At 61.2% G+C, this 12,307-nt stretch overlaps 1 protein-coding gene across 6 annotated transcripts; it reads right to left on the reverse strand.

Annotated features, from left to right (window-relative positions):
• Positions 1–37: 37 nt before the first annotated feature.
• Positions 38–12,062, reverse strand: VWA5B2 (von Willebrand factor A domain containing 5B2). Of its 6 annotated transcripts, none has more exons than XM_036122461.2 (20): positions 11,889–12,062; positions 10,872–11,017; positions 10,615–10,785; positions 8,554–8,785; positions 8,228–8,385; positions 7,546–7,677; positions 7,187–7,311; positions 6,624–6,779; positions 6,134–6,244; positions 5,843–6,051; positions 5,647–5,758; positions 4,952–5,137; positions 3,936–4,107; positions 3,532–3,845; positions 2,836–3,025; positions 2,375–2,731; positions 1,442–1,579; positions 1,268–1,351; positions 965–1,188; positions 38–878 (listed from the first exon to the last, which is right to left on the reverse strand). In XM_036122461.2, exons 2-20 carry the CDS (start codon positions 11,008–11,010, stop codon positions 330–332), a joined length of 3,759 nt encoding a protein of 1,252 aa, XP_035978354.1. In that variant the 5' UTR covers positions 11,011–11,017; positions 11,889–12,062; the 3' UTR covers positions 38–329. The 6 variants fall into 6 exon arrangements, with proteins under 6 accessions (XP_035978354.1, XP_035978353.1, XP_035978356.1 ...); XM_036122460.2 differs by having other exon boundaries at positions 3,532–3,848; XM_036122463.2 differs by having other exon boundaries at positions 8,566–8,785; positions 11,889–12,061.
• Between the last annotated feature and the right edge of the window lie 245 nt (positions 12,063–12,307).

Here is a 12,307-nt window from a genome sequence, read left to right on the forward strand (position 1 = left end):
GCTGTGAGGGGCGTGCACACTGCAGATAAAGAACTCGTTTGGGCAGTCCTAGGAGGCACTTTATTGCATAGGATTTGGGGGCTGTGGCTCTCTCCTCTTCCACTGCACTGCAGGAGCTCAGAAGGGAAAAGGCATGGGATGGGGGGAGTGGGAGAGAGAGCGCACAGGCAGGCACTTTCTGTGAGGGCAGGGGGGCTCTGGGACGGGAATGAGAAGCAGTGGGGGTCAGGCCGACAGCAGCCCGCCCCTCCCAGTACGGAGAAGCCCGCCCTGGGTGGCAGTGACTGGAGTCTGTGGGGGCGGCGCCAGCCAGGGCAGCGGGCGGGCCCTCACACGTTCGCAGGGCTGTAGCACAGCAGGTGTAGCTGCAGGTTCTGGTCCCAGTGGCGGAGCAGCAGGAAGAGACCGCGGGCGGCCGCTTTGAGGGCAGCCAGCTCAAGGCCATCGGGCAGGCGCTGGGCCCGCAGCCAACAGTCCGCTTTAGCCGCTGCTAGTTCCCACTCGCCAAAGGCGGCGGCGCAGCGGTGCTCCAGCCACGCGAGTGCCACGGCCGTGGCCCAGGTCCGGCCCCGCAGGTCGGCCCCGCCCAGCCCTTCCGCACCCTCCGAGGCCTCGGTGTCTGAGCCCCTCCCGCTGTCCACCTGGCCTGGACCCTCGGAGCCTGAGCTGGGGGACGGGCTGCAGGAGGCCGTGGCACTGTCCCCCTGGCCCAGCCCAGGTCCCAGGAGTGCCCAGGGAGAGGCGGCCGAGGTGGGGCTGAGGCTGGCGCGGTGCACGGCGAAGGGCGAAGCGCGGCACAGGCGTTCCTGCGGGATGCGCACGGCCGCACAGAAGGGCGCGTCCAGGCGGAAGCAGCCGGGTGCCTCCTGCAGCCGCACCTGAGGAGAGAGGAGGTGGGGGGAGAAGCGAGCTGAGACAGTGCCCTGGCCGTGGCAGCGCCACCCTCCACCTCCCGAGTCCTCACCAAGGGCAAGTAGTCGTGGCCGCCGCCTTCACTGTTGCTGCTGCTAGCCTGGCCCCGGTGGGGGCTGCAGAGTCGGGGGCCATCAGAGCCTCTGGCCCTCCCACCGCCCAGGCTGAGCCTAGAGGGAGGCTGGGGCGGGAGGCGCTGAGGACTTGTGGTGGCCGACTTGGGCTTGCCATTTTGGTTCGGGTTCCAGCCGCCTACCAGAGAGCCTCCCTGAAGTCCTGCAATGGAGCCAGTCAGTGCCAGCCGTGGTCCCCAAGCCTGGCTGCTCCCTACCCTTGCCCGGACTTTGAGCCTCACCTGTAGAGTGCACAGCTGTGGGCAGAGGAGTTGCATCTAGATGGCCCTGAGGGGCAGGAGAAGTGCTTGGGGGCTCAGCTAGCTCTGTAGGGGCACAGGAGATGGGGGTGAACCGGGAGGGCAGCCAGTGAGATGAGGGCCGGCACCCGAGAGGTCACCCAGGAGGGACTCTACCTGAGCTCCGCACCTGCAGAGCTGAGGGTAGGACCTCCCTGGTGGTAGCGTCCACAGCTACCGGGCAGGTGAAGCAGGAAGGGGCCGAGCTGACCTTGCTTGTCTGAAGGGCTCGGAGCCAGGACCTCCGGGCATGGCCTGTGAGAGCAGGGAGCAGCACGCTGAACGGGAGCAGGGCACTTCCCCCACCCTCCCTGTACAGAGGGCTTTATAGAAACAAATCTCAGTGTTCCGCATAGCTTTTCCCTCTGTCCACTTTTGAACAGAGTAGAGTTCCTTCTAGGAGCCAGCTCAGACTCCCCAGCTTTGACAAGTAGTTAGGCTGAACCCTCAGCCCATAGCGGGGCTAGACCCTCTGGCCACCCAGAAATCGAACGTTTTGTTCACCACCCAGAGGAAACACTAACTGTGGTGCCTTTTCTGTCCACTCATTTCAGCACTGTCCAATAGAACTTTCTGCAGTGAATGAAATGTTCTAGGTCTCCGTGATCCAGTATGGTAACCACTAGCCACATGTGAGTGTTAAACACTTGAAGTGTGGCTAGTGCCACTGAAGAACTAAAATGTTCACTCTGATTTAATAGTCCTCCTGAAGGATAGGTTTGTTTTTATGTTATAGGCACTGTGAGTCATTAAGAAGATCACATTTCCCTCTGTGTTGGCTGCTAGGAAGCTTGCCAGTTTTGGGTCCCATGTTCGCAAGGGCATATAACCTCATGGTGTGCATATCTTTAATATAACCTGATTCTCCACTTCCTTTTATTATCCCATTGCCCTACTTATTTTTTTTTTCTTGTCAATATGGGTGAGCCACCTCAAATTGTTTGTGAGCAAGATGAGGTATAGAGTGATCAAACACACAGACCTGCACCTCTGCCACTCTCTGCCCCATACAGGCTCCCTGGGCCCTCCCTGGGCCCACCAGGAGCTCACCTCGGTCAGCCGTGGCCTCAGCCCCTCCACGGAGAGCCAGCTGCTCATTGTCCCGGACCACGGAGGCTGCTGTCAGCCGATGGAGTGCTTGGTCCCAAGCACCTTCTCTTTCAGGGGGTGACAGAGGCGGTGAGCCAGCATCACCAGGTCCCCATAGTGTCTCTAGGCCAACACCCACCTCCCAGCACATAGGCTGCTCCCCACACAGGGCCCGGATCACCACATGGCAGCGTGGAGCCTGAAGAGACAGTGCCTCTGCGGGAGGGGCCGATTCCCCATTGGGGGGCATAGCCGTGAATAAGAAGGGGGGTTCCATCAACATGTCCCAGTCCATAGGGGCCGGGGAGAGCAGGTTTCCTGGAGGGAGACAACCATAAAGGCAGGGGCAGTGTGGTGCCCTAGGCCCCACCTCTCTGAGACCCTCCGTGGTCTCAGAACGCAGCTCCCCATCCAACCCTTACCTGAGTCATCCAGGCCCTGTCCCAGCTGCTGCCCTGATTCAGGGCCTGGCCCACCAGGTGCTGTTCCCAGAGAGGGGTGCCGGGGACGGCCAGGGACTGGGTTCACCTGGCCTGGGGGGGATGAGAGGCTCCGGCCAGCCAGGGCTGCTCTGTGTCGACGACCCAGCACCTCAGCACTCCAGGCCCCAGACTGCACATAAGAAGTGGGGTCCACCAGTCAAGAAACTCAGAGCTCCTGGCCACCACACATGTACACACAACTGGCCACAGGGCCCTTCGTCCGACACAGTGGGCGGCTGCTCACCACCCTTAGGAGCAAGGCCACTCTTTACGGCCCCCGGCCCCTTCCCAGTGCTGTCTCACTCCAGGCCCCGTTTCTCACTTGACATTGTTCCTCGTCTCTGATTTTGTTCATGTCTTCTCCCTCTTTGCCCGGCTAGCTTCTACTTGTTCTTCCAGATGTGGCTCTTGCTTTCCTGACTCCCTCACACAGGGTTAGCCATCTTGACTCCGACCCTCCCCATAACGCTATGTCCCTGGGCTCACCACTGTATGTCACATGGCATCCTTATAGATTTACCCACTTCTCTCTTCAGCTGGACTTAATAGTAACCACTGCACAATTTATGGCATATAGCAGATAGTCAATAAACATTTGCTGGATACCTAGTAGAATGCACGTGGGCTGAATCTCACCTTGACTGGAGCCAGTGGGGGTGGAGGCAGGGGGCAGGAGCGGGAGCCCGCAGGTTCTCCCCAGGCCAGGCTGCGGCAGCCCTGCTGGGAAGGGAGATGCAGGGGAACCATGCCCTCGGGGGAGCCAGGGCCCCAGGAGCCAGGGGACTCGCTGCTGCCTGTGGAACCTGGACCTGGCTCTGGGCTGGCGGAGCAGTGGGTGAGCACATACTGCTCCCGGATGTACGATGACTGGAAGATGCGGCGCCATATGGCTGTATCAGAGGAGGTGTTGGGTCCGGGGTCTGTGACTGGGTCTGTCAGAGCATCGGCACCTGCTGGGAGGCAAGAGAAAGGATCCCAGCCCCGGCCTCTCCCATGGCCCACTCCTCCAACACAGCTGCACACCACGTCCAGGTCCTCACTCTGCTCTGAGTCCCCAGCAGCCCACGGGTTGGACAGCTCCGCTGACACAGTGCCTGTTCCCAGCAGCTCCGAGGTGCCAGTGGGCTCAGTGCCAGGACTGGTGGCAGATGGTGCTTCCTCTGGGGATGGGAACACGGAGCCTCCCAAGCTCTGCCAGCCAGGTTCTGGGCCCTAGAGAGCGAGAGGCATTGGAGAAAAAACTGATGGTAGTTTTATGCTGCCTCTTCCCAAACAGGATTTAAGATGTCTCACCACAAGAGGCAATAAAGTTAATAAACCAGAAATGAAAGCCTGGTACTGGGGAAGGAGGAAGCATACATGCTAATCAGAAGGTTAAGAGAGCTGCTGTGGCTGAGCTTCAGGTTTGGCCCTGAGCTTCCTGGCAGGCAGGCAAAAAGGCAAACACTCCATTATATAGCGCTCGGGATCAAAATGAAGTGGGCTTATTTCTTCTAGAGAGAGAAAGCTTTTTACAAATCAAAATAACTACCATTTCTTAAACTCCTACTGCATGTCAAGTATCCTACCGAGTGTGCGCGTTGTGACCTCTAATTACAACAACCCTATGACAAGACTCAGTATGAGGAAATGCGCTCCGAAAGGTGAAGTGACTGGCCCCAAATCAAATGGCTAGTACGTGCTAGAGTTGGGATCTGAGATTTCATCTAGACTATGCTCTGTCTGTTTCTGAGTGTTACAGGAAACAATCCAGATGGTGCTTTCTGTAGGGCACTGTGTGAAGAAACGAGTGAGTTTCCACAGAACCCTCAGAGCGAATGCTAGAGCTGTCTTCTGTGGCCGTGTGCTTTAACGACCTCTGGTAAAAGCCAAGGACAACACTTCATGGGACAGTTCAGTAGAAGACCTCATGAAGAGGGCAGGCTGCCGTCACCTTGGGGTACCCAGTAGGGCCCCTGGGGAGGCCTAGGGTGCAGTAGGAGAGCTTGGCAGGGAGAGGCACAGGGAGTGGAAGAGTTTTGAAGACAGGCAGGGACTTGAGGCAGCCCAGGCCTACCCCTGGGGCGCGGGGCCGGAAGCCGTCCACCCGGAAGAGTGAGCAGTAACCGAGCAGCTGGTCCCCAGGGTAGAGCGCTGGGATCTCCCGGGGCGTCAGCAGTGCCTCCACTGCATCCGGCACAAACCAGTCCACAGAGACGTCGCTCAGAGCGGGCTCCAGTGCCTTCCGCAGAGCCTGCACCAGCTGTGAGGAGTGGTCAGAGGGAGGGCACGGGAGAGGGAGGTGCCACACAGCCCACGGCACGGCAAGGCCACCCATCCACTGATGCCACTTGCCCAGCCCCTGGGCTGAGGGGAGCAAGGTCAGGCTGGGGTCCGGGGAAGGAATGGGGGTAGGACTAAGCAAGGGGACTGAGTGCGCAGTCCTCAGGGTTGGGTCTGTCTCCTGGCCTGAGCCAAGCCTGTGGATGAGGCAGGATCTGTCGAGGATATGGCTCAGTACCAGGAGGTACCTGGTACCTGGTCAGGGGGCCACGTCCCCCACACCTTTGGCCTCCTGCAGCACCCCCCAGCCACCCCAGCAGCTCCTCTCCCGACTGGCATCTCAGAGGGCAGGAATTGGAATGGGGGAGGAGAAGTCCTGGTCAGGGGTGCCAGGAGACCCCACGGCTTGGCTGGGTTGTGTTGCAGGCTTAGGGTAACTTGGGGGAAGGACTTCCGGGAGTAGGGCCCAGGGCCCAGACTCAAGCTCACCATGGGCTGCAGCCTCTCCCCAGGCCTTGGGAAGTAGGCCCGGCCCCTGCTGAGGGCAGACAGACCCTGAAGCAGCTGGTGGCAGGCAGGCCCCAGCCCAAAGGAGAAGCACCTGGTGAGGGAAGGGAAGCAGCTGTGATCTTCAGGAGCCTCTTGGGGGCGGGGGTCAATGTCAGGCACCTGGCTCAGCCTGTACCTGGCTGCCCCCCTGTGCCACCTCATGAGCTCCAGGGTTTGCTGGGTAGCAGCGGCCAGGGGCGAGGCAGCAGTCAGCAGGAAGAGCTGCCTGGGGTGGGCCCTGTGCTGGGGCTGCCCCACGGCCCAGGTCAGCGCAGCCAGCACATCTGGGGGGCCGCCTGCAGCCTGCAGGGTCTCAACATTCTCACAGATCAGCTGCACGGTGTCCTGGAAAGAAAAGGCATGCTGTGGCCACAGCCAGGCCGAGCCATCCTCACCAGGCCCCCCCGGATCCCCGGGCCGTACTCACATCGCTGCACGGCTGGCTCTCTGGGAAGAGGGGCTGCACCGCCGCGCCAAACACGGCCAGGTTGATGAGCGTCTGTGGGGGCAGGGACTTCACAGCCAAAACAATGGCATCCTGGGGAGGGCCAGGGAGGGCGGCGTGAAGCAGGCCCCTAGGGCAGTGGTAGGGACGCCAGACTGCCTGCCTTCTGCAGGCCGTGTGAACACGAGGAGCTGGACGTGGGGGTGTGGGCGAGGCCGGCTAGGGGCGAGCCCGGGAGTGTGAGGGAGGCTGAGCGTGTGAGAGCCCCTGGACGGGTATGTGAAGCCTTGGGTTTGGGCTAAGGGGCGACTGAGTGTAACTCCACAGGTGAGAGAGGCTCTTGGAACCCAGGAGTCCGGAGGAGTGTAAGGGGGGGTGCGCGCGCGTCTCCGAGAGGCTGCCCCCAGCCCAGCGCAGACCCACTGCGCGCGCTCCCGCCCCCCAGGCCCGCCCACGCCCTGCCCCCACAGGCCTTGTGTGCTACACTGCTGCCGTCCAGCAGGAAGAGGAGCTCCCGGGTGGCTGTGCCCAGGTGTCCCGGCCCGGAGCTCAGGTCTGGGCAGAAGCTCAGCACCAGCACGGGATTCAGCAGGATGTCCTTGTGGAAGCGGCGTTGCAGGAACCACACCTGAGCATGGGGGCCCCAAGTCACCCTGGGCCAGGCTTAGTGCAACTCCAGCCTGGGCTGGCAGCAGGACCCAGCCCTCAGGGGGCTTCGATCAAATACACCCAGAGGGGGCACCTTTTTATAGTTCTTTGAATAAAGGCAAGAGCAAAGGCAGGTGGCTGTCCTCTGCCTGTCAGTCTTGGCCCCCATCCTCGGAGACACACCCCAGGGAGACTTGTGTGCTCCCTCCTATGACAGTACTCATCTGCCCTCTGGGATGGCGGTGGCAGCTACTAGGAGGTCCTGCTAAGAGCAGAGCTCCCCCCCACCCCCCGCAGTCATAACACGAGCCTGCTTATCTGTTCCTAGTGCACAAATGCAGCCGGTGGTAGGGTCGGAGGGCAGGCCAGGCCCCTGGGCGGCCATACCTGCCGGTCCCCATCACTGTCCCTTCGCTGCAGCCTCTGGAAGTCCCGGCGGGCCCTCACCTGGGCCTCATATTCTGCGGAGCTCAGGCTGCCAGCCTCTAGCATCAGGTGTGGCTGGTGAGGCTCTAGGGAAGAGGGGACACGGCTGTTAGAACAGTCCTTGTCTCTGGACCCCAACTGCTCAGTCCCACTGTCCCAGGAGGACCTTGCAAGCCCAAGACTCCCTGTACCATGGGGCCCACCCTCACAGATGACTCGATTCATCTGGCTTGGGACCCAGAAATCTATACTTGAAAAATGCTACCCAGGTGGTCCTGAAGCAGGTCAGAGCTGGCCCGCTGTGTGCCCCAGTCTCTCACCACTGGGGTACAGCAGGATCTCCAACGCCCGGTCACAGCGGTGGCCCTCTGCTAGTGTGACACAGATGGTGGCTGCAGAGCTGGCATGAGGTGGGGCATCTGCCCGCAGAGCATGAGAGGGGCTGTCCAGGCCTGAGGGAGAGAGAGGCAGGGAGAGGGGATAATTGCCCCACCCCAAGCCAGTCCTAAAGCACGAATATCACCTTTCCAGACAACAGTGGTGTGGGCAAGGATCATGACTGATTCAGCTCAGCTCTCAGAGCCTGATCTATAGGGTTGGGTGGACAAGGGGAGGGATTTTTCCTTCTTTCGTGGGCTGGGAGGTGGATTCCCAGTTCTGTTCCTGGCTGATCAGTTATATATCAACCAGCTGCTGATTTAGCACCCTCCCCCACTTCTTGCACAAGGATACTCCACTTCATCACTTGGACAGGTCTCAATTTAATCATCTTTGTTCCCATTGGTGAGTGGAGTGGGATATAAATAAATTACACTGACAAACTTAGGGGGGGGCAGGTGTGTGTTGTGTAGAAGTGTCCAGGGGATGCTCCACCCAAAACTGGAGGTTCCTAAGGCTTAGGTCCTTGGTTTTTTGTTTTGTTTTGTTTTTTTGGTCCTGTGTTCCCCCCAGTCCTGAGCCCTGAATTATTCCCCAGTCAGCTATCCTAGGAGGGGCACCCACCTGCCAGCAGGCATGGCCCAGTGACCAGCATCTCGAAGGAGAAGGTGTATGGGGCAGGGCAGCGGGCAGGGCCTGAGAACACATCCTGAGGGGCAGCTGGCTCCTCCCCGGCCAGCCCTTCCTCCTGAGGGCTGCCCACCCCGAAGCAGCTGGTGGGGCTGGAAGGGAGCACGAGGAGTGTCATGGGGCCACCACCAAGGCCCCTAGCCCCTCTGGCTGAATGGCCCCAGCCCTTCCCCGCCCTGCCCATCCCCCAGGGCACCCTACCAAAGCCCCCTCACCCGCACTAGACCCAGAGAAGCCGAGGGAGGGACGAAGAGAATCACCATAGGCCCAACCTGTCGTCACAGAGCCCCGGAGGCCTGGGGGGCCCCGGTGGGCCTGATGAGGCTAGTGGGGTGAGCACAGAGGGCAGAGCCACGCGCAGCACCCCATCGGGCCTGGAGGGCAGCTCCCGACTGCTGCACAGGGTCACCGTCATGGTGCCGGCCGCATTGATGAGGCCTGTGGGCAGCACCAGTGTGGACCGGGCCTGGGCCAGATCCAAGACAAGATGACCTACAGTGAGTGAGAAAAGGGGTCAGAGGGGGCTGGAAGCAGAGGAGATTGGGGAAATAGGAAATGGGAGCAGGCACTGAGGCAGGGGAGCCTGGGCCAGGGGGACTTTTCAAAGTTGGAGGGATACGGGGCTAATGTGTTGGTGATGCAGAATGGAGGCGCGAGCTGAATGATGGCTGAAGGAGAGGCAGGATGGTGGTAGAAGGATCTGGCTGTTATCAGGAAAAGTAGCGACATCCTGCTGATGGAGAGCTGAGGAGAAGGGGACATGTCCACACCACCCCCAAGATCCTAAGGGACCCATACCCTCTGCCCTTCTTCCCCTGCCTGCTCATTCAGCCCTTGGGTGTCGTCTTCCTAAGGACCCTCCTTTGTGGACTGACATCTCCCATAGCCTGGGATCCAGCTTGCTCATAAATCCTCAGCTCATGAACAGTCAGGGGCTCCCCACTGCCCACTAGGAGTGGCCAGAATTTTCTACCCAAAAGGAGTTTAGGAGCAGTGATCTGCTTGGAAGCTGGTTAGAGGACATAAAGCTGTACTTGCATACTGAGCACACCATTTTACTCATATTGTAGGTTTATCAGGGGACTGGTGGCATCATGGGAGTCACTGCTGCTGAAGGAAAAATGGCCAGGTGTGTACAGTGGCGGTCAAGGCCTTACACGGTCTGGCTCCAGTCTACCTTATAGCCCTTCCCCACAGTAATCATTTATCCATTCTTTTGAGAAATGCTTGCAGAATAAATGAAGGGAAGAAGAAGATGGAAGGAAAGAAAAAAAGGGAGAGAAGAAGGAAGAAAGGGGCTTCTATCCTAACCAGCTGAGGCTTGGGGAAAGCCTGATACAGTGGAGAGCACAGGATCAGGTTTTGAGTCTCAGCTCTGTGACTTCTAATTCTGCCCTTTGGTAACTCTCTTGTTTTGAGGAGCCTCAGTTTCTTCATCCATGAAATGGGAGTCATAATAACTATATCTCAAAGACTGGTGAGGAATGAGAGAATGTATGCATAGCATCCGACACATAAGAGGCTGTTGCTATTATTTCCACACCTATAAAATGGGGATAGAGAACAGCACTTGCATTACATACCTCTCTGGATTCAAATGAAGTGGTATCAGTGACTGGACTTTGTCAACTGTAAATTACTACAAATACGAGGCATTTTATTACCATCACTCAACACAACTTACTTCCAAACCTTTGCTTACACCATTGCCCCTGACTGAAGTGCCTTTTCCCTCCTCTCCACTTCACCAGTCATACCCTTCCTTTTGGTCACATGCCGGCTCCACTTCCTTCTGGAACATTCCAGGGGCCTCAGCCCAGAGTTCACTCTGGCCTCTAACTACCTGCTGGGCTTGTACCAACTCTCAACACCACTGGATTCTGTCTCTCTTACTGGGATGGTAAATCCTACGTGCAGGAATCAAATGAAAGAATGAAGTGCAAGCCACAAAACCTAGCACAGGAATGGACTTCCATTCCTGAACCCAGCACTCATATGGCCACATTCTGTGCTGGGGCTTTGAGATGGCCAAAGCCCGGGCCCAGGCTCAGGCGCTAACGCTCCAGAGGGGGAGACAGACGTGTGGACTGCCTGCTGCGTCTGCCTCCCAGGCCGCAAAGCTCAGGTCAGGCCTGGGTCACATTGCCCCGGCACCTGGCGCACGTCAGGCGCCTAGTCCGCGACTGTTGAATAAAGCCATGAATTAATGAATGAAAAAATCAGTGGCTGGAGGGGGCGCGGGCAGGGGTGGGACGCAGAGCGGGGGCGGGAACCCGAGTGCGGCTGGCTTCCGCGGCGGGGCGGGGGCGCCGGGCACTCACCCTGCGCGCAGCGGCGGGGCGTGGAGGCCCCCCAGCCGGGGCCCAGCGCGCGGCAGCAAGCGGCCTGCGAGCGTCGCCGGCTCTGCAGCTGGAACGAGACGCGCCGTCCGGCCGCTTCCGCCTCGAAGCCCGAGACCACTTCGGCCTCCGCCAGCGGGTACACGAACACGCCTGGGGCGGGAGGGGAGGCGCACAGACGGCGTCGGACCGCGCGGAGCCCCCGCTCCCCGCCGCCCCGCGCCCGGCCCCGGCCTCACCTTCCACCGGCTGCGGCTGCGGGTTGTGGTAGGTGAGCCGGGCCCGCAGGCTGAGGCAGGGGCCGTTGGCGCAGGCCCGGACCCAGGAGTCGGTGAGGGGCAGCGGCGTCCAGCTGGAGGGGCAGTACAGGCCGGGCATGGCGCCCCTGGGGAGGGGGGGCTCGATGAAGGGGGCCGCAGGGTGGGGCCCGGGCGCCCGACCCCGCCCTCCTGCAAGCCGCGGGGAGAACCGAACTCGGGCACTGGGACGCGGAGCAGCCGGGAGCGCCGGGCTGAGCCGGGGGCTGCGGCCGGACCGACAGGTGGCGAGGGGAGGGAAGAGGGGGGATGGCGTGATGGGCATCCGAGCCGGTTACCTGGGAAGCCGGGGCGGAGCGCGGCTCGGAGCCGCGCGGGGAGCCGGGGAGCGGAGGGTTAATGATTAACTGGCGCTCCGGGCGCCCAGCACTCCCGCCGCCTGCTCCTCCAGGGGCGAAGGGTGGGGATGTGGGGGGGGGGGGTCACAGCTGTTCCATCACCCGCTCCCGGGCCTCGCCGCCGCCCCCGTACCTGCCGGCCCCCCGGGGCTCCCCGCGGCTGCCAGCTGTCGGAAGTGGAGCGGGTAGCGAGATGGAAGATGCTCTGGGTGAGGAGCAGGGGGTTTAAAGGGCCAGCATCCTCCTGGGTGTCCCCAGCCCAGAGAGGGACCGCAGGGGCGGGGTGGGAGGGGGAGCCGAAGGACCGTAGTCTTTCCCTCTCCAGCGCCTCACCTGACTGGGGCGCTGAGAGGGGCTGCAGGCCGGAGGGGAGGGGGTTGGGTGGCAAGAACGAGACAGGGAAGCGACAGGACAGGGTCTTTCGGAGGCAAGACCAGGAGAGGTGTTGGGGCAGATTCCGTGGGATCCGTGCCTGGCACCCACCTCTCCCCACCCTGGCAGAACTGATCTGAGATAGGGGGCCCCACAGCCGAGCTGTCAGGGGATGCGGCGGGCTGGGTCTAGGGATCCTCACCCTCCCGGCGGGCAACCCCAGCCTCACCGTCGCGTCCTCTGCGGAGTTCTGGGCGCCACAACTGGAGCAGGATGGATAGGGCCGCCTCTGCGTTTCGGGCCGCACTCAGTCCCGGTACCTGCGGGGCACCCGCTCCGGACTCCCGCTGCGGCCGCTCTGAGTCCGCTCAGGGGCGTCGGCTCTGCGGGTGCTGGTCCCGCCCCGCTCGGGAAGGCAGCCCCTTCAGCCCGCCCGGGCCCCGCCTACCGCTGCGGCGGGGCTGATGCGCCCCCCGCCGCCCCCGCTTCGGGCGCGGTGCCGCCTCCGCGCCAGCCTTGGCCTCTCCAGCCAGACAGGGCACCGCAGTGCAGGGACCGCGTCCCCGCCGCTGCACAGCCCCCCACCGAGGAGGGACCCGGGCCTCCGAAGCCCCACCCTTTCCGTCCTTCAGGAAGTGAAACGTTCTG

Source organism: Halichoerus grypus, chromosome 1 (assembly GCF_964656455.1).
Source record: "Halichoerus grypus chromosome 1, mHalGry1.hap1.1, whole genome shotgun sequence".
NCBI classification, from domain to species: domain Eukaryota; kingdom Metazoa; phylum Chordata; class Mammalia; order Carnivora; family Phocidae; genus Halichoerus; species Halichoerus grypus.